The 22854-nt window shown below is 37.2% G+C and overlaps 1 protein-coding gene and 1 long non-coding RNA gene across 3 annotated transcripts in view; one reads left to right on the plus strand and one right to left on the minus strand.

The window, feature by feature from the left end:
- Positions 1–22854, minus strand: part of spidr (scaffold protein involved in DNA repair) — a 130873-nt gene that overhangs the window by 31953 nt on the left and 76066 nt on the right. For both annotated transcript variants that reach the window (XR_012399512.1, XM_073941013.1), the window contains exons 11-15: positions 22655–22813; positions 14337–14424; positions 11422–11553; positions 8346–8405; positions 4905–5103 (exon numbers count right to left, since the gene is read on the minus strand). Coding sequence is in view for 1 of the 2 variants with exons in the window: in XM_073941013.1 (XP_073797114.1) it covers positions 4905–5103; positions 8346–8405; positions 11422–11553; positions 14337–14424; positions 22655–22813 (638 nt within the window). In the remaining variant the exon portion in view is untranslated. The remainder of the gene's footprint in view (positions 1–4904; positions 5104–8345; positions 8406–11421; positions 11554–14336; positions 14425–22654; positions 22814–22854) is intronic.
- Positions 12285–12822, plus strand: LOC108181546 (uncharacterized). The gene is made up of 2 exons (XR_001797539.2): positions 12285–12416; positions 12636–12822. It is a non-coding gene; the product is annotated as an uncharacterized lncRNA (long non-coding RNA).

Here is a 22854-nt window from a genome sequence, read left to right on the forward strand (position 1 = left end):
AGACGAGGCGGACCCCGCCAAGAAGAGGCGCCGCGCGGATTTACCGCCATCGCGTACTCAACCTGAGGAATCGCCACATACCCCCTGGCTGTTTCACCGTCAAGAGTGGTTAGGGTGGAGGAACACGCAGCACGAGCAGAAAAAAGTGCTTTACAAGACCGCGTGAGCCTACTGTGCACCTCCGGGAAGAAGGGAACTCCCCTCTAGTCGGTCCGGCCGCGGAGCTGGGGGATAAACCATCTCCAACCCACGGCCGAAGCAGCCCGGGAAAGCACGGCTAACATGTCCGTTTCAGGATCCGTAGTGACAGCGCTCACCAGCCCGAAGGGGGCGAGCGGGTCTGGATCATCATCGGACAATGAAAGCCCACCCTCCGATGCCGCGGTGGACATCTGGTCTCCGGTGTCATCGGGCGTAAGGGCTACCATCTGTTAGACGGATTGCTTCCCCCGCCCGAAGCTTGGATGGAGCGCTTAGAGGAGCGGGAGGTCCGCGGGCCCGTGGGCGACGGATTATCTCTCGCTGAAACCCTCAGATCTGCCCGAGTGCCCGCTGCAGAGCAGGGGACAACTGGGGTGGTTCGCCTTTTTGCAAAGGCTAACCGCGATCTTGCGCAACAGTCATGGCATCGCAATGACGACATGAACTGCCCGCGAGCAGCGCATTAACATGCTGGACCCCCAGACATGTAACACAGTGCCCGCGCCCATCATCCGAGGACAGGAAACCACCGCATCCAGAAACGCACAGTCGGAGCGCCGTCCTGATAAGGACGTGCTGCACGACTGTGTTGCTCTTTCTGTGAAGTTTGCTACTTTATACGCACCGCTCTGGAGGACCGGACCCAAAGAACGCCAGGCAAGGGAGAAACCCAGCTCGACCGTCTGCCACTGCGTGTACACACTCTGGACCGGGAGAATGCTCTCGTTCGCTCAGAATCGCTGGTCACAGCAGGAGGAACCCTCATCGACTCGATCAGAAAGTCTCTGAAGCGAAAAGGATAGCGTCTGCTGCGCCAGGTGAGCTTATATACTCAGTTGATTGCTTATGCCGCTCACCTGCGCAGGCTTGCGCTGCCAATTCATTCTTAATTGGCCCGTTCAATACTCTTTCAGACGAGTAGCTTCTGAACCGAACCTCCCAATGCGTGGATTTTACAATCAAATCCACTTATAGTGCTGAAGTTCCCCCCGAAGGGGAACAAAACTTTTAAAAATACTCCAAAAAAGTGCCAAAAGTGTCAATGACATACAAATTAGCCATCTATCTGTAAGCTTTGAAACAGGAACTTCAATTTTAATAACAAAAAATTATTAAACCATGTAAAAAAATTAAGTTTCAATTTAGTATTGTTGAAAACTCATCACATTCAACATTTAATCACTCACTTAGATAGAGATGGGTTTAAAGGAAAATTATCATATAACTATAATCTGGTAAAAGCTGGTATTTACAATGTCCCCTGCAACAGAAAAAAACCCTCTCATTTGGGACTGAGGATTCTGGGACAGAGATATGACTTGGCCCATGTTAACAGCAGTGGGTAACGTTGTGCATTGTCTTTCCCCCACTTGAGAAGACAAACCATGAGTGAGATAGAGATCTCTTTGCGGTACAAGTCAATGTCTGCATCAATCTGAACAGTGTGCTGTGTTTCTGCAGTCCCCATGACTGCTATTAGTCGTATTCCCCAACTTGCAGGCACGTGCACACATAGGGCTCAACCTGTGCAGTGCACATGCCCTTTTTAGTCTTGGATAGAAAATGCCCTTCCAAATCGATCAAAAGTGCCCCCGCGACGCGACACAACCTCCGTACAGCCCTTCAGTAGACAACACCGCTCTTGAATATGCGCGCTCAACCCCCCCTCGGCGCGAGACAACACAGCTGATCAGAACGCGCGCGGCGACAACACCCGCTTTAGGTTCGATCATTTCCATCTTTTTTTCATCTCCGCTACTAGCAGCACACTCCATTTCCGCATTACTGGATCTGTAGCGACAACAGACCGCAAAGGATTATGGCCACGCCTGGGCTTATGGGAAATGTAGTTTAAGCTATCTCCCGTTCGCTTCATTCGCCTGAGCAAATTTTCTCAGAAGACCTATAGTTTTACCGAGTCATGCGACTTCGGTAATATCGAAAAAAATTAATATTGCGGTATGACGGTATTTACAATACCGTTACATCCCTAGTATATATATATATATATATATATTAGAGCTACACGATTTTGGCTAAAATAGAGATCACAATTTTCTCATGATTCTGTATATGTAAAATAAAAGTATGGTAAAAACAAACATATGGCACAACATCGATACACAACAACGATAATAATATTATGTGGTCTACTGGTTTTTATAAATAATTCTATTCTACTTATAACAATTATGATGTTGAATTATTATGTTTGAGATATATGCTTGCAATCTGTCATAAAAAAATCTGACATTTGCCATTATCAGATTATATTCAACAACAATATATAGGCTAGAGTAGTTATACTGACAGTGTAAACATTTATTTTCATGCACAACAGTGGGTTCGCTATGAAAGAAAAAAAAACATCAAATGCTTGTCGTAATCATAACTCTAAAATGCGATAGGATCATTTAAATGAAGTGCACACTTTCGGTTTCATTCTGACTGCTAAGTCCTTGTTCATACTTCGCGCGGCTCCCAAACGATCACTCTGTGCCACAAACTGAATATTATTTACAGCTGTATTACCTGTTACTCGCAACATATGCAGGTTCTGTTCACTAAAGTAGACGCGCGCGCATCTATCACTAAGTAGAGCGCGCGCGCCCTCTCTGTGATAACATCTCACGGAAAGCAGCTCGTCACGTGTGATCTCCCGGCCACGAAAATATCATTATAAGAAGACAAAAATGACATTTTTAGGTGAATTATACCTTATAAATACATTATGTGACTCATTCAACATATATATATATATATATATATATATATATATATATATATATATATATATATATATATATATATATATATATATATATGCCAACTGAACCAGTTGAGGCTCGAACCAGCGACCTTCTTGCTGTGAGTCGACAGCGCTACCCACTGCGCCACTGTGTCGCCAACTGATGATTTGATAAATCATTTAAGTTTTTGAATATTTTAAACACCATTATAAGGTCAAAATATCAGCCCCTTTAAGCTATGTTTTTTTGGATAGTCTACAGCAAGGGTTCCTAAACTTGTTCAGCCTTGCATGCAATGCACACACCAATAGACCCAAGCCTATTCTTCATTTAATTTTTTATGTATGTTAGTGCTGTAAATGAACCAGAAAGTTTAACCTGGTGTTATAAAATCAATCTGCTGCATCTGACGCTATTGCGGTGTCTTTAATATAATGTAATTACCGCAGGGGTCGCAAAATCCAATAGAACTATAAGCTACTATAGTAACTAAATGAAATATAGTAACTATATTTTTTTTCTCTTCAGTAGGGTATGGATAAAATATGGTAATTCTTATGGTTTATTAAAAATAATTACAGTTTTAGAAATCACCAGGCGACCCCCCTTCATTGTGCCACGACTCCTCAGGGGGTCCCGACCCCCACTTTGAGAACCACTGCTCTACAGGACAAACCACTGTTATACATTAACTTGCCTAATTACCCTAACCTGCCTAGTTAACCTAATTAACTTAGTCAAGCCTTCAAATGTCACTTTAAGCTGTATAGAAGTGTCTTGAAAAATATCTAGTCAAATATTAATTACTGTCATCATGACAAAGATAAAATAAATCAGTTATTAGAGATGAGTTATTAAAACTATTATGTTTAAAAATGTTGAAATTGATTATCAAGGGGGCTAATAGTTTAGGTGGGCTAATATACACAAACACACACACACACGTTTGTTTTTGTGAAAAGTGGGGACATTACACAGGTTACCATTCATTTTATACTGTCCAAATCATATATTGTATTGCCCTCACCCCACTCCACCCCTAAACCCAACCATCACAGGAGACTGTGTGCAGCTTTACTTTCTGATTAAACTCATTCTGTAGGATTTATAAGCATTTTGAGAAACGAGGACGTCACCAATGTCCTCATATTTCACCTTTTTGTTATACCTGTGTTATACCCATGTCATTATACAGATTTGTGTCTTGATATGTCACAAAAACACGTACACACACACACACACACACACACACACACACATATATATATATATATATATATATATATATATATATATATATATATATATATATATATATATATATATATATATATATATATATATTAAAAAGAGAAATCTGTATATGACAATGTTTTGTTCTATTAGGATTAATTTTTATTGTATTCATACGAAATCACTAATAATCAATCTTAATCAATTTTAAAAATAAAAGTTTTTAATTGCATTTATTGTTGTAAATGTATTTTTAACATAAATATATAGATGCAAATAACAGCTATTACTTTGTACTAACTTTGTTTAAAAATATGTGTAAGAAAAGTCTCTGTATCTCTGTTAAACTTTTGTATAACTGTATGTGTATGTGGTGAAGGGTGGCATAGAGGATCAGTGATTAGCACTGTCGCCTCACAGCAAGAAAGTCGCTGGTTTGAGTCAAGTGGGTTTCCTCCCGGTGCTCCAGTTTCCCCCACAGCCCAAAGACATGCGCTATAGGTGAATTGTATAAACTAAACTGGCTGTGGTGTATGAGTGTGTGTGTAAATGAGTGTGTATGGGTGTTTCCCAGTATTGGGTTGCGGCTGGAAGGGCATCCACTTTGTAAAACAATTGCTAGAATAGTTGGCAATTCATTCTGCTGTGGCGACCTCTGCAATAGAGACTAAGTCGAAGGAAAATAAATGAATGAATGAATGAATGAATGGGGTGAAATACCATGCTCCTTCACAGCGTCTCTGAACTTGAGGATGAGTGGTTTTCTCTGTGTGTCCAGTGCTTGTGTTACTGAGCTGCGGATCAGGCAGGATGAGCTCAAACACACAGACACGCTTCTGCTCTTCTCAGTGTTCGACTCGTTCTGGAGACTGCGATCAGTCACAAACAGCAGAATCTCCCTCTCACTCTCATTTGAGCTCTACAAGAGAAAATTGGCAGAGTTCAGATTGGAAACATTTAAAGCAGGGGTTACCTGGGGGCCGCAGGAGGCAAAGTCTGGGTGAGGCTGGGCCGCATAAGGGATTTCACAAAAAAAAAGTCTTCAAATGTCATTATTAACAGTTTCAATTATTTCTTCTGAACATGAAGTGTCCTGAACATTAATAGAACATTGAGTGAAGATTATGAACAGTTCTTCTGAACATGGCATCTTTTGCCTACTCCTTGCTGCCAGAGACTTGACAGCGCTTCTTCTCACAAATCTGAACCACATTTGGCTTTAGAGCGGAAGCAGTTGAGACCCTCAGTATGGCTTGAAGATGATCATCATTAAGTCTAGACCTGTACTTTGACTTATTGAAGTTCAAGGTGGAGAATAACTTCTCACACAGAAAAAAGTGGGGGAACTCACTCAAAACTTCCATTCCCTCACCTAAAAAAAGGCATATATATGTATAAATAAAACACCCCCACCCCACTCCAGTCACATCAGTCTGTACCAGTCTGTATCTACCTATAATATATATAAGATGCAGGCTGTAGCTAGGTAGGTGGCAGGCTGCAGATAGGTAGCTAAGTGGCAGGCAGGGGCGGGAACAGCTTACCTTGGTTCTGGCTGGCGCGAGTTCCCTCCTAACACTTCCCGCCCGTCACAGCGTCTAACAAAGGGGCGGGGTGCGTGGTGACGTCACCGGCATCCCCGCCCCTTTGTTTACACGGCGGGCGGGGAATGCCAGTGACCGCTGTGTACGGATAGAATCAGCGGAGCGGGGAGCGCTCTCTCTCCCCGCTCAGCTGATTCTGTCAGTGTACAGCGGTCGGCGTGGGCCACAAAATATTGCACTGAGGGCCGCAAATGGCCCGCGGGCCGCGAGTTTGAGACCCCTGATTTAAAGGGACCTTTTATTCCCTTGTTAACAAGATGTAAACTATGTCTATGATGTCCCTAGAGTAAGTGTGTAGTTTCAGCTTAAAAATACCACACAAAAAATGCTTTATAACTCTTTGAAACCGCCCCTTTTAGGTTGATCTAAATCATGCCATTTTGGTGACTGCTGCTTTAAATTAAATGAGATTGTGCTCTTTTCAAAATTGGGCGGAGTTATAAGTAGCTGTGTGTCAGCATAGTGGCAGATTTAAAAACATGACTTATGTTAGCTGTGAAAAACTGAAAATTTGTCTCAAAATGCGTCAGTTTGTGCCAGAGATGCTCTAACTACAACCCGCGGGACAAAGTTGGCCCTTGGTTACCCTAAATTTGGCCCACTATCCCATCTTAGAAGAGAGGTAGGTTTTTGGTAGTTTGCTTTATTGTTGAGCTACAAAAAAGCTGAAATGTATTCATTTATTTATTCATAAAAATAATAAATTTTATCTCATTTTTAAGCTGTAGATTAATTTTAGTGCTTTTACAGAGTCATCTGCACTTTCAGTTTTTAGTTTTTTTATTTAGTTTCATTTTTAGCATTGTTTGCCAGTTTTTTGTGATTTTTGTTATTGTTGTTTTTTGTTATTATTTTGTTATTGTTGTTAGCATTTCGAATGAGCTTTTTTTATTTAGATTTGTTTACACACAGTTTTTAGCTACTATGTAGTATTTATTTTCATTTTTAGCAGTTTTTTGGCCAGGGTTTTCTGATTTAAATAAAATGTTTTTGTGTGTGTATATATAACATTTTGTTGTTATTAAAATTTCATTTTTTATTTTTAGCACTTTTTGACAGACTTTTAGTTTTTTTTAAGTGAGTTTTTTATATTTACATATTTTTAATTGTAGCTTGTTGTTTATATTTAAAAACAAAAACATTATTTTTTTATTTTATTTTATTGTTTTTAATTAAACGTTTTATTTTATTTTATTTTATTTTAATATCGGTTTTATATTTAGCACCGTTTGTTTATACCTTCAGATTTTTTCTACTATTTAGTTTTATTTTTCACTTTTAGTTTTATATTTACATCTTTTTCACTGTAGCTGTTTTATTTATATTTAAAAAAAAAAAAAAAAAAAAAACGAACACTTTAAATTTTTTATTTTATTTTATTTAAATTGTAGATTTTTTTTTTTGCAGCTGGAAGGGCATCCGCTGCGTAAAACATATGCCAGAATAGTTGGCAGTTCATCCTCCTGTGGCAACTCCTGATAAATAAAAGATTAAGCTGAAGGAAAATGAATGAATTGTGTTTATGAATGTTGTTTCTCTGAAATGTTTTTAAAAACTTCTCAAGACCCACCTTTTTACTGTTGCTTTTAACTTATATTGATTATTTTTGTAAATTTTATCATCCAATTGTGTTGAATCGTTCATATTTTATTGTTTTATTGCGGTCTTTTTTACTGTTTTTATTGTTCTGCTTTGTTTGCCCTGTATGCCTGTTAGCGCTTTGGGCCTAAGAAAAGCGTATTATAAACAAAATGTATTATTATTTAAATATGTGTTGAAAAACAATTGTCTCTGCATTAAACAGCACTTGAAAAATATGTTTTTTAATTAATTAAAATTTCCCAGGACTAATAATTTTGTCTTAAAGTGTAAATTACATAACACATTTCAATAAATGTACATTTTAACATGTTGTCATCAGCATATTAAAGGTAAACTATGGGTTTCATCCTTAAAAAGAAGTGTTCTGAACGCACCAGGCAAAAAAAAACCCAACTACAATTGTTGGCCTGATTTATAAAGACATAAATCTGTCACCAACATAGGAAAGAGGCTTTAGGGGCTGTTTCTCAGACAGAGTGTTCCTTGATACACCTACGCAGATGTGCGAAGTCAATAACAAAACACACCGCGCAGATCAAAACAAAACACGTTTATCTGCCACCCGCACTAGTGTGTGCACATGACCTTTAACCTCGGATAAATAAATCCCAGGTTATCAAGGATCAAAGTCCGAGGGTTTACCAGATCAATGGTGTAGTTTGTCGCAGGATGATGTCACTTACGATAAGCTAACGTCAAACAGAGCGTAAACTTTCCAAAAGCTTTTCCAAAAGGTGTACAGTTTGGGAAGCAGCCCCGAGGCGGAAAAGACTTGGCAAATGTGATGGGAAAACTGCTCTGGTGGGTTCTGGAGAAGATAATCTGCAGGGGAAGCTAAGGACTATTTCTCACACACCCTTAAACAAGGCAGAGAGCTCCGTGAAGATATAGAGATGGTTGAAACGGTTATCTGATTTATGCATTTGTAGTTAAAATTAGCTGAGGAAAAGCTCACCAGGGTTTGTTTATGAAGCACGATAGCCTGAAAGCTGCAACGGCACCGCAGAGACTCGTCCTGTAATAAAGAAAGAGAGTTGTCAGTAATCTGTATCAGATTTATAGAAAGTGATTTAATGGTTTGAGCAATGATGATTTGATAACCAAAATCAATTGAAATTTAGAGATTAGACAGAAACAAAAGTTGCAGTACTAAAAGGACTTGAAAAGCTCAAAAAACTTGATACAAAAAATTAAATTTAGGTCCAAACATAAACAAAACAACAATAAAATAAGACTGGTAAAACTGCTAAAACAATAAACTAAAACTAATATTATGTGTACACACACACACACACACACACCCACCCACACACACACACACACACACACACATAATTGTATACACACACACACACACATCTTAATTTCACATTTAATTATTTTATGGCTTTAATAATTTGTCATTGGAAGAGTGTTATTCTAGTATTATAGATATACACTCACCGGCCACTTTATTAGGTACACCTGACTAGTACTGAGTTGCACCCCCTTTTGCATTCAGAACTGCGTTAATCCTTCGTGACGTAGATCGAACAAGCTACTGGAAATATTCCTCAGGGATTTTGCTCCATATTGACATGATAGCATCACGCAGTTGCTGCTGATTTGTCGGCTACACATACATGATGCAAACCTCTTGTTCCATCACATCCCAAAGGTGCTCTATTGGATTGAGTTATGGTGTCTGTGGAGGCCATTTGAGTACTGTGAACTCATTGTCATGTTCAAAAAAAAAAAACAGTCGGAGATGATTTGAGCGTTATCCTGCTGGAAGTAGCCATCAGAAGATGGTCATACTGTGGTCATAAAGGGATGGACATGGTCAGCAACAATACTCAGGTAGGCTGTGGCGTTGACACGATGCTCAGTTGGTACTAATGGGCCCAAAGTGCCCAAGAAAATATTGCCCACATAATTACACCACCACCAGCAGCTTGAACTGTTGATACAAGGCAGGATGGATTCATGCTTTCATCTTGTTGATGCTAAATTCTGACCCGACCATCCCACTGTTGCAGCAGAAATCGAGACTCATCAGACCAACAACATTTCTCCAATCTTCTATTGTCCTATTTTGGTGAGTCTGTGTGAATTGTAGCCTCGGTTTCCTGTTCTTAGCTGACAGGAGAGGCACCCTGTAGCCCATCCGCCTCAAGGTTGGACGTGTTGTGCATTCAGAGATGCTCTTCTGCAGACCTCGGTTGTAACAAGAGGTTATTTGGGTACTGTTGCCATGTATCAGCTGGAACCAATCTGGCAATTCTCCTCTGACCTCTGGCATCAACAAAGCATTTGTGCCCACAGAACTGGATCACTCACTGGATATTTTCTCTTTTTCTGACCATTCTCTGTAAACCCTAGAGATTGTTGTGCGTGAAAATCCCAGTAGATCAGCAGATTCTGAAACACTACAACAACCATGCCACGTTCAAAGCTTTCTTCCCCATTCTGATGCTCGGTTTAAACTGTAGCAGATCGGCTTGATCATGTCTACATGCCTAAATGCATTGAGTTGCTGCCATGTGATTAGCTGATTAGAAATTTGCATTACCAAGCGTTGGATGGTGTACCTAATAAAGGGGCCAGTGAGTGTACTTTACAGTACTTATTTCAGATTTTAAATATGAATGTGAAGGGTTTAGATGCAAAACCTTTAAGTTCTGTCAGAAATTGTCATCTAAAATAAGCATTTTTCTCAGGCTTTTATTGTAGTTTCAGTAATTTTACCCTTAGTGCAAAGAATAGGTTATTTTCAACGCCTTAAAGGTAAATTAACAGAACATAAACATGAGGCTGAGAAAAGTGCACACTTTAGGAAAATTTCAGATAGTTGTCGAGCCCTAAATTATTCATACCCCTAGCAAATTCTGAAATAAAAATACTTTTATTAAACCAGCAATTGTTTGTTTGTTTGTTTGTTTTTTTTGACCGAAAATGAAACAGGCTTGTCCCAAAAGACAATAAGACAACATATAAGAAGCATCACTGTGAAAAAAAAATTCTCTGATTTATTTACATTTGAACAAAAACTTTAAGTCAGAATTTGCCAATGAATTTGGGCTTGACATTATATATTTTGGAAATAAATATATTAATAAATACAACTATTTTTTGCTTTTGTTTACATACACATATATATAAAAATACATATCAAAATCTGAAATAAAACATATAACAGTGTACCTATAATACAAAAACATACTTTCTCCAACTTACTCCTTTTCAATTTAACAATACCGTGCTAGGATTTTTAAAGAAATTATACATCTTATGTTGTGTTAATAGACAGCACTTACAAAGAAAATTGTCAAGCTGATCGAATATTTTAGTGTTGAGTATTATTATATTAATATGTGAGATGTAAACTCACATTTTAATATAGTAATACTCACATAGAAAAGGTACAAATTTAGAGCAAACAAAAAGTGATCTAAATTGTAAGATGTAGAACAGTGGTTCTCAAACGTTTCTCATCAAGTACCACCTCAGAAAAAAAGCTGTCTTTGCAAGTACCACAATAATGAGCAGTATTGAAATACAGTGGCATATTAGGTCCAGTAAAGCAGCTACAACTTTGTACAGTTAAAAAACGAGGCATATTAGTTCCTAATATTAAGAACATTTAAATTGAAATGGGCTTTTAAAAGTTAAAAATGGTAGGTTACTGTTCTTAAAAAGTAAAAAAAAAAAAGAGAAAAAACTCCTGGTTTATCAGCACCTGAAAATGTTGCCTGGACCTCATATAGGCTTTATGTCATCATATTCATATATTAATCATTTTTGATCATTTATTTAAATATATGTGGCATGTACATATGACGTATTTGATTCATCCACGTACCACTAGAAGGAAGCCCACGTACCACTAGTGGTACATGTACCACAGTTTGAGAACCACTGATGTAGAATATGCAGAGACAAAAGCAACATATTGACATGCCATATAATTATTCTTTATATATTAATGCTATTTATATTAAAGCATTCTCTGACAGTCTATAATTAAGGATATGATGCAGTGTGTGCTGTACCTGGAGGATCTCTCTGAGCGTCTGCAGTTCAGCTGGACGGTGCACGGCAGATTCAGTCTGTCCTGATAATACAGTCATGTGACCCTGCTGAACACTCAGCCGATAGCAGAAATTGGGCGCTGAGACGCCGTCCTGAAACACATACAGTATTATCCTGATTATTCAAAAGTCAGATAGCCAGTCTGCTCATTCATATGGGGTCGTGTGATCAAAATAAAGCATATCAATCATTTCTGTCACTGTTTTCTCATTCATATGGGGCATGCGATTAAAATAAAAGCATACTGTTGATACTGTTCTATCACTTGATGTATAACACTTCACAAGTTCATTACCATTTGACTGTCTATATTTTCTAGGGGTGTCACGATTTTGATTTTTAATTGAAATCGATCGAAATTTATGCTCAATTTCGATTATCGAATCAAAAAATAGAATTGTCGATGCTGCCACGCCCCCATTTCACGTCAGCTTGGCTTGCCAAGCGGGAAAAAAACAGGCTTGTTGAAGTGCTTGTTAAACTGCAGAAGCAGGAGACCCGTCGAGAGAACTTAAACCCTCTCCTCTTTCAATGAAGTCGCCGGTGTGGAAGCATTTTGGATTTACAGTGAGTTATGTTGACAACGTTCGTGTTGTCGACAAAAAAAAACACAGTTTTGCAAGCTCTGCTATGTACGTAGTACGGTTCGTCCGATAGACAATAGAAGTAAAGTTGGTTTTATATTTGCACATTCGCACTTACGCTCCCCTAATAAAATATTAGAAAACTATTGTTTGCAAATTCCAAATAGCGAAATCACACTAGCAGACAACTATTATCAAACTACAACAGCGTTCATGGTCAAAGAAATCATGCTAGTGTTGTTTGAAGTGTTACTTACATGCGATTTCAGACCGAATATTCAATATCGCGTGAAAAACAACAAAGGGACCGTGTCACAAGTTCTCAGGTTGTTGAAAAACGAACAAAAGGAATTCAGCCAACTACTATAACGGTACACATCCCTTACATTTTGCATTACAATGACATGTTTTTATTGATTAATATATTTAATGTAATTWWTATATATATATATATATATATATATATATATATATATATATATATATATATATATATATATATATATATATATATATATATATATATACACACACACATTTTTTATGTTTCTGATTTGTATGTAACCTTGTCATTTGATTTGTTTAAATAGGTTTTGAAATCATGGCCTGTGCACATCAACATCTGTGGACCCTGCAGAACATGCATGCAACCTGTGCCTTGCTGTTTTCCTTACCTCTGTCTTACCCATTGTCTTAACTAAATATTGTAACACTGTCATTTCTGTTTTTTCTGTTTATGAAATGTTGTTGTACATTAAACTATCATTATATCATAAATAGTGTGCATTTATTATGATCATTATAATTTGTTGATCCTACAATGATTGGACAACAAAAAAAAAAAATTACACATTTACATACACATAAATAATTGAATTTGGATTCTTTACTTGCTGATTAACAAACTTATTGAACGCAGAGGTCGGAATGTGCGAATATAAAACCAACTTTACCTCTATCGATAGACAACACCGGCATCGCGATCCTCCGCCCGCCCCCGTTGCAAATCCGCTCGTGAAAAGTACACACTCAGGCCCTGTTTACACGGTCTTTGTTTTTAAATGGCATTTTAGAACGACAACAATTTGACATCCACAGTGCCGTGTAGCATTTCTGAGCAGCCCTCCTCCTCTCTATCTCTGAAAATGCACATCACGTGACCACACAGACACAGACGCACACACAGCGGGTCCAGGCAGTCAGAGGACTGCTTCAATCTTTCACTCACTTGTACTTAGTCATTTAAGCGAACACCTCAGATACTGTTGGCTGGTTCCTGTTGGTTGTGCGTCTTTTTTACCGACGCTATTATAACGACACAGATCACTGCCTATTCACGAGTCCCGCAGAAAAAGTGATTGACAGGTGGTAATTATGTGTGTATCTTGCCTTTATTCATTTACTGTATGATTTGTTTATGGGTAAAACAAAGACCATGCAAGTCAGGTAGTTTAAACGGTAGGCTACAAATAATTAATTGCTCATTAATTAATTAATTATTCATAATCTAAAAATCGAATCGTGCCTTTAGAATCGAAAATGTAATCAAATCGAGGATTTGGAGGATCGTGACACCCTTAATATTTTCATATATCCACTACCTGATAGAAATCTTGTCGCCTATCCAAGTTTTAGGAACAACAAACAATAACTTGACTTCTAGTTGATCATTTGGTATCAGAAGTGGCTCATATGAGAGGCTTTTCTAAAAGGGGAGCAATTGACATCTACCTGATCTCGGATCCCCCGATATGCTTATTGACCGGGCGGGAGCCCTAGGCTCAAATACCTCCGAGCTCAGGGTTCTCTCCCAGGACAGCATGCCAAACCTGCTTTAAATGCTAAGCCTATCTAAGTGGGAACTCTTGAAAACTTCAAAACCTGCAGATCTTATGGGGCAAACAGAATATTCTGATCTCTCCTTGTCTGTTAGTCTACAGGATTTGTTGGCCATGTTCACACCTGCTAGGTGAAAATCTCCTCTATAACAGTAACAGCACTGCAGCTGCTTGATGTGGGACATCACTGAGCTAACACAAATAGTTCCGGATTAAAGCCAAAAGCTGAGGTGTTTCTCTAAATCACTAGCTCTCATGTTTGTCGTCACTGCACCGCCAATGAGTAATTCTGTGTTTTTAAGCTCTGAAGGTTTATTTAGAGTACTTTGGTGAAGTATGCAGCGCTGCACTTGTTTTGACGTTATGAGCCGCTATCAAGACGCAATCTTCCAGAAGCAGGAGCTATGAGAGATAAATACGAGCTGTGATTTATGATGTGGTCTGAAGACCTACGCTGGGAGGCTGCAGCAGATCATCCCCAGATTTCAGATCAACCGGAGGAGGCCACACACTGTCGATCAGACTGAAGAGGGAAGGACATCTGCAAGGAGATGAGATAAATCATTCAGTTGACGAGTCCATGATCCAGAAACACAGCAGCCGGAGGAGGAGGAGTGTTTACAGTCACAATCATTAGCTCAGACTGGAGCAACACACACACTCACACACTGAGCTTCAAGAGGAGATCAGCACAGTCTGCTGACAACAGACAGATCAGTTACACTCGCAGGCTGAGGCTTGTTCATACATACACACGGACAAGCACACACAGTGACATACATTCACATGCACAGACACACACCGACAAACATCAGTGCGCACACACACATGCCAATACACACACACAGACAGATATATTTACACACACACACAAACAAACAAATACACACACCCATACACGTACATGTGCACACACACTGACACATGGACAAGTACACACATTGACATACATTCACATAAACAGACACACACAGACAAACATAAGTGCGCGCACACACATGCAAATACACACAAATGCAGATATATGTACACACACACTCACGCATGCACACACAATCAAACAAATACACACATACATGTGCACACACACAGACATACATTCACATGCATAGATACATAGACACACACCGACAAGCATAAGTGCGCACACACACACACACACACACATGCAGTTATACACACACACAGATATATGTACACACAAAAACAAACAAATATATGCACACATATATGTACAGGCGCACACAAACACACACACGGGACAAGCACAGAGACATGCATTCACATGCACAGACACATAGACACACACCGACAAACATAAGTGCGCACACACACATGCAAATACACACACACGCAGATATATGTACACACATACACACATGCACAAACAAACAAATACACACACACACACATACATGTGCACACACACACAGTGACATACATTCACATGCACAAACACACACCGACAAACATAAGTGAACGCACACACACACATGATAATACACACACCCATACACGTACATGTGCACACACACACACACACGGACACATGGACAAGTACACACACTGACATACATTCACATAAACAGACACACACCGACAAACATCAGTGCGCACACACACATGCCAATACACACACACAGACAGATATATTTACACACACACAAACAAACAAATACACACACACATACACGTACATGTGCACACACACAGACACATGGACAAGTACACACATTGACATACATTCACATAAACAGACACACACAGACAAACATAAGTGCGCGCACACACATGCAAAGACACACACATGCAGATATATGTACACACACACTCACGCATGCACACACAATCAAACAAATACACACACACACACACACACATACATGTGCACACACACAGACATACATTCACATGCATAGATACATAGACACACACCGACAAGCATAAGTGCGCACACACACACACACACACAGTTATACACACACACAGATATATGTACACACAAAAACAAACAAATATATGCACACATATATGTACAAGCGCACACAAACACACACACGGGACAAGCACAGAGACATGCATTCACATGCACAGACACATAGACACACACCGACAAACATAGGTGCGCACACACACATGCAAATACACACACACGCAGATATATGTACACACACACACACATGCACAAACAAACAAATACACACACACACACATACATGTGCACACACACACAGTGACATACATTCACATGCACAAACACACACCGACAAACATAAGTGAACGCACACACACACATGATAATACACACACCCATACACGTACATGTGCACACACACACACACACACACACACACGGACACATGGACAAGTACACACATTGACATACATTCACATAAACAGAAACACACAGACAAACATAAGTGCGCGCACACATGCAAATACACACACATTCAGATATATGTACACACACACTCACGCATGCACACACAAACAAACAAACACACACACATACACATACATGTGCACACACACAGACATACATTCACATGCATAGATACATAGACACACACCGACAAGCATAAGTGTGCACACACACATGCAGTTATACACACACACAGATATATGAACACACACAAACAAACAAATATATGCACACATATACGTACATGAGCACACACATACACACGGACAAGCACAGAGACATGCATTCACATGCACAGACACATAGACACACACCGACAAACATAAGTGCACACACACACACAAGCAAATGCACACACATGCAGATATATGTACACACATACTCATGCATGCACACACAAACACATACACACACACACACACACACACACACATACATACACATACATGTGCACACATACAGACAAGCACACACAGACATACATTTAAATGCACAGACACATAAACACACCGACAAGCATAAGTGCGCACACACACACGCAAATACACACACACGCAGATATATGTATACACACAAACTCACGCATGCACACACAAACAAACAAATACACACACACACAGTGACATACATTCACATGCACATGCACAGACACACACCGACAAACATAAGTGTGCGCACACACATGCCAATACACACTCACAGACAGATATATGTACACACACACTCACGCATGCACACACAAACAAACAAACAAATACACACACAGATACACGTACATGTGCACACACACACAGACCCATGGACAAGTACACACATTGACAAACATTCACATAAACAGACACACACAGACAAACATAAGAGCGCACAAACACATGCAAATATACACACACGTAGATATATGTACACACACTTACCACATGCACACACAAATAAACAAATACACACACACACATACACATACATGTGCACACACACAGACATACATTTACATGCATAGACACATAGACAAGCAAAAGTGCGCGCACACACATGCAATTAAACACACACACAGATATATGTATACACACACAAACAAACAAATATATGCACACATATACGTAAATGCGCACACACATACATGTGCACACACACGGACAAGCACAGAGACATGCATTCACATGCACAGACACATAGACACACACCAACAAGTGCGCACACACACATGCAAATACACACACACGCAGATATATGTACACACACACTCACGCATGCACACACAAACAAACAAATGCACACACACACACATACACATACACGTGCACACACACACAGTGACATACATTCACATGCATAGACACATAGATACACACCGACAAGCATAAGTGCGCACAGATGAGAACCACGTGCTGGATAACGTGCTGGATAAGTTGGCGGTTCATTCCGCTGTGGCGACCCCGGATTATTAAAGGGACTAAGCCGACAAAAAAATAAATGAATGAATGAATAAATAAATCAAATCAAATTAGTAATTCATAAAAAAACAGGCAGAAAAGTTTGCTCTGTTTTAGTTTCAGCTTCATTTTAAGCAACATTACATAAACTGTCTCGATCATCTGAGGCTCTTCAGTCTAGTCTAGTTTCAGTATTTGTAAAAGCTCACATTTATGAATGATTTACTGGAAGGAGTCAATAAGAAAGTGCTGTGAAGTGTGTTTATTTCAGCTGCTGAATCACAGTCTGGAGCTCTCCTGTGAGCCGCTCAACCGCCCCGTCAAGTTTAACACACACTCAAGCTGGATTGCTGATGTCTCGCAGGACGGACAGACAGACAGTAGTAGTTTTTCCCTTGGTATGGACCAAAAAATGTACTTTTTTTTTTTTTTAGGGAATACTTTTTTTCTTTAAAGGCCTTCAGAATTGCGCACAGATAATGAGAAGATAGCTAGATTTAAAGCTGAGAGTTTTTTTTTTTTATGTATAACTGATCTATATAACTTAAATTACAAAAACAAAAGAATTATTATATGGCAGCACGGTGGCTCAGTGGTTAGCACTGTGGTCTCTGAGGAAGATGGTCGCTGATTTGAGTCCTGGCTGGGTTGGTTGGCATTTCTATGTGGAGTTTGCATGTTCTCCCAGAGTTTGCGTGCGTTTCCTCCGGGTGGTCCGGTTTCTCCCACAGTCCAAAGACATGCGCTATAGGTGAATTGGGTAAGCTAAATTGATTGTAGTGTATGAGTGTGTGTATGGGTGTTCCCCAGTACTGAGTTGTGGCTGAAAGTGCATCCGCTGTAAAAAAAAAACATATGCAGGAGTAGTTATGTGGCGTCACCTTATGAAAATAATGGACTAAGCCGAAATTATATGCATAATTATAAAAAAGACAAATAATAAGTTATAATTTACAAAAATGGAAAATGCAAAAATAAAAGCAAATACACATGATTTATATTAAAAACTACAACATTCTGACTCACAAAAAGGTGTTAAAAACTTTATTAAAACGAAAAAAAGAGAATGAAAAAAACTAAATTAAAACTAAATATATTATTTTTAAATACACTATAAAAATATAAAAATGGCAAAACAATTAAGCTACATTTTACAAAAATGGAAAATAATCAAATTATTTATATTAAAACTACAATATTCTAAACAAAAATAAATAAATGAAATACAAAGAATATAAATAAAAAGCCAAAAACTGCTAAAAGCAATAAAAATCTAAATAATATAAAAAGCTAATAAATCAGGGTGTGTGATAAAAAAAATAAAATTAAAGCTTCATTAAAATTAATATTTAATAACTGCATTAGCAACTGAATTTGTAGCATTAATATTACTAAAGCTAAAACTGAAAGAAAAAGAAAATCACAAAAAAAATTAAAAATTTGATAAACAAAACTACATTAATAAAGAAGTTTCTTCCATCAAATATAAAAGGTCCAGGCTGCTCTTTTGCCTTTTCCATACAACGAAAATGGGCGAAGACTGTGGCTTTTAAAACAAAACAATAAAATTAAATTAAATAAAAACAAAAAAATAATAAATAAATAAAAATAAAAAATGAAACTACTAACAAATAAGATAAAACTAAACCAAATAAAAAAAAATCATATATATATATATATATATATATATATATATATATATATATATATATATATATATATATATATATATATATATATATATATATATAAATATTTTTTAAATAAAACCAAAAGTAAAAATACAAAAGTTTAAATAAAATTAAAAAAAAAATTATAAAAATGACAAAAAAATACACAAAACTTAAAAGTAATAAAATATAGAAAATGAAAACACTAACAAAAAAGATAAAACTAAACAAAATGAGGATTGCATCAGCAAGTGAGATTGTAGAATAAAATAAAATAAAACAAAAAAAGTAAAATAAAATAAAACAAAAAATAAAAACAACTATACACAAAACTAAACAAAAATAAAAAACATAAAAAATAAAACAGGAAAAATTCTAAGAAAATAAGATAAAACTAAACAATTAAAATAAATACATGAATAAAATAACATAAAAAATAAAAAAATAAAATAACAAAGCAAAAATAAAATAAACAAAACAAAAGACAAAACTAAAATAAAAAAACTAATGAAAATACTAACAAAATAAGATAAAACTAAATGAAAAACTGTGGCTAAAGGCACTCATTATCAGCAACTACCAGAATCAGAATCAGAAAGAGCTGTAGTGTATGTAGAGCTATATTACCATATACAATGTTATATGTGCAGCTGTTATGTGCAAATTTGCATGTAAAGTGTGTTGTTAAATAAGTGTATGTGTAATAAAGTGTACTGCAAGTCGTGATGTTTGTTCCACAATTACTATCATCAAGTGTTCATGAGATGAATTGCCTGAGGGAAGAAACTGTTTGTGTCGGGCTGTTCTGGTGCGCAGTGCTCTGTAGCGTCGACCAGAAGGTAAAAGTTCAAAGAGGCAGTGTGCTGTGTGTGAGGGGTCCACAGTGATTTTGGATAAGTACAGTTCTTGGGGAGTAGGGAGGGTTGTACTAGTGATCCGCTCAGCAGTCCGAACTATTCTACGTAGTCTTTGGAGGTCATATTTGGTAGCTGAGCTAAACCAAATATGACTAATGACTTAAAATATCAAGTTGTCCTCACATAAGCATTTGCATGGCTTGGATGTCATATAACAGGTGTTTTGGAGCTTGTCAGTCCCAGTCCACATTCACTTAAACATAAAAGAGCAGCATAAACATTCTGCTAAACATCTATTTTTTAATTGCAATTAAAAAACCATTCTGATAAACAGACGGGTGAGCAAATAATGACAGAATTTCCTTAAGCGCACAAAAACTGTTTAGCATATAGACAGCTGCTGATGCTAAATAAGCCGTGAACGCTGAAAGGCATCTTGTGCATTGGTGTACACGGCTCATGTTCAGATGTGTTCAAATGTGTCTCCGGAATTTGCCTTCACATGTCCCCTTTTACTTCAACAACACAAATGTTACAGTAGTGACCATGCAGACAGAGGCGAGACGCCAGCAATTCTGAACACAGACGTAAATCTCACTCTGACACCCAGAGCTGCTAATCTGAGAAACAGGAGCTCAGATTAACTTTCAGTTAGAGATGATTAACTTTCAGTGAGCTTCACTCTTTATTTACCAACCGGGTGAGGTAAAATAAAATAAAATTCAATTAAATTAAATTAATTTAGAAAATTAAATTAAAAACTAAATTAAAAATGTAATAAAAAATTTAATTCAATTAAATTTAAAATAAATTAAATTTAAAATAGAATTAAATTAAAAATATAAAATAAATATGTGTAATAAAAAATGCTAAGAAGTGTTTTTAAAAAATATGTAAAAGTGCTTAATGGTACTAAAAATTAAAACTATTATTTAAATAAAAAAAATAATAAAATTAATTAAAAAATATTAATTAAATAAATAAATACAAATAAATTAATTAATTAAATAAAAAAATTTAATTAAAATAAAAATATATAATAAATATATGTAATAAAAAGTGAAGAAGTTTTTGTAAAAAAAAGTGTAGACAGAGGTAAAAAAAATTACAACTTAAATAAAATAAAAGTTTTTGTTTTGAAATATAAATAAAAAGCTACAATTTAAAACATGTTAATTTAAAAATAAAAGATTATTCAAAACATGAATAACTACAAAATAGCAACATTAACAACAACAAAAATCCCAAAAGCATGAAAAAAATTGCTGAAAATAAGACAAAAAACTATAAAACTAAATAAACAAAGAGCTAAAAATAAAACTACCATTAAAAAATGATAAAATAAAATAACTAAACATCTAGAATATAAATTTTTAATTACAAAAGCCAAGCAAAAAAGTGCTACAAATTTAACTAAATACTAAATAGTAGCTAAAAAACAGAGTGTATATGAATCTGTAAAAGACCATAACAGTGCTAAAAATAAACTTACACTTTAAATAAAACTTAATAAGTGTCAGTTTTTAGTAAACAACAAATATATTAAAAATGTAAAGAACAAGCTCATTCAACAAAATAGTAACAAAACAAAGTTAAATTAATTAAAGTTACTTAAAAAAAATCACAAAAGCATGACAAAAAGGGCTAAAAATAAAACAAAATGGCAAAAAAAAAACAGCTGAAAGTGTAAATGAATCAGTGAAAGCACATAACGGAGCTAAAAGTAAAACTAAAATTAAAATAAAACTGGAAAAAAAAGCCAAAAAATTATTTAAAACATTGACTTAACTCTTAACTCTAAGTGTGTGTGTGTGTGTGTGTGTGTGTGTGTGTGTGTGTGTGTGTGTGTGTGTGTGTAAATTAAATGAACATTTCAAAGTCCTCTTTGTGCTCACTTTGTGTTCCAGCGCCTACTGATTTACAAACTATCAACCGATACTAACTTTAAGAGGGCGACACAGTGGCTCAGTGGTCGCTAGTTTGAGTCCCATCTTTGCATGTTCTCCCCGTGTTGGGTGTTGGTTTCACACATGTACTATAGGTGAATTGAATAAACTAAATTGGCCGTGGTGTATGTGTTTGAATGAGTGTGTATGGATGTTTTTCAGTACTAGGTTGCAGCTGGAAGGAAATCCGCTGCGTAAAACATATGCTAGATAAGTTGGCGGTTCATTGCACTGTTGCAACCATTGATTAATATAGGGACTAAACAGAAGGAAAATGACTGAACTAACTTTAAGAGCGAGGCTCTGAGGAAATAACTGTTGCTTTAAGGAAGGGGAAATGAATGTGGCTGTGTTTTTCTTGACAGACTAATACTTTAATTTAAAATAGCTGCTTGTCAGAGCTCTGCAGGATGTTCAGTGTCAAGCGTTTTTCATCCCAGACTGACCTGTCGCGTGTGAGCCGCTGGACGACCCTGAAGGCCCGCAGGAGACAAACACGGCCCTCCAGCTCATCTGAGACCTGCTGGATCTCCGAGTCTGAGGACACGCACTGAAGAAGCAGCTCACCGAACATCCCATAACCGTCCTGAACCAGAGCGCACAGCCTGATGAAGAGGAAAACAAACATTATTAATCATTCTAGGGC

Source organism: Danio rerio, chromosome 24 (assembly GCF_049306965.1).
Source record: "Danio rerio strain Tuebingen ecotype United States chromosome 24, GRCz12tu, whole genome shotgun sequence".
NCBI classification, from domain to species: domain Eukaryota; kingdom Metazoa; phylum Chordata; class Actinopteri; order Cypriniformes; family Danionidae; genus Danio; species Danio rerio.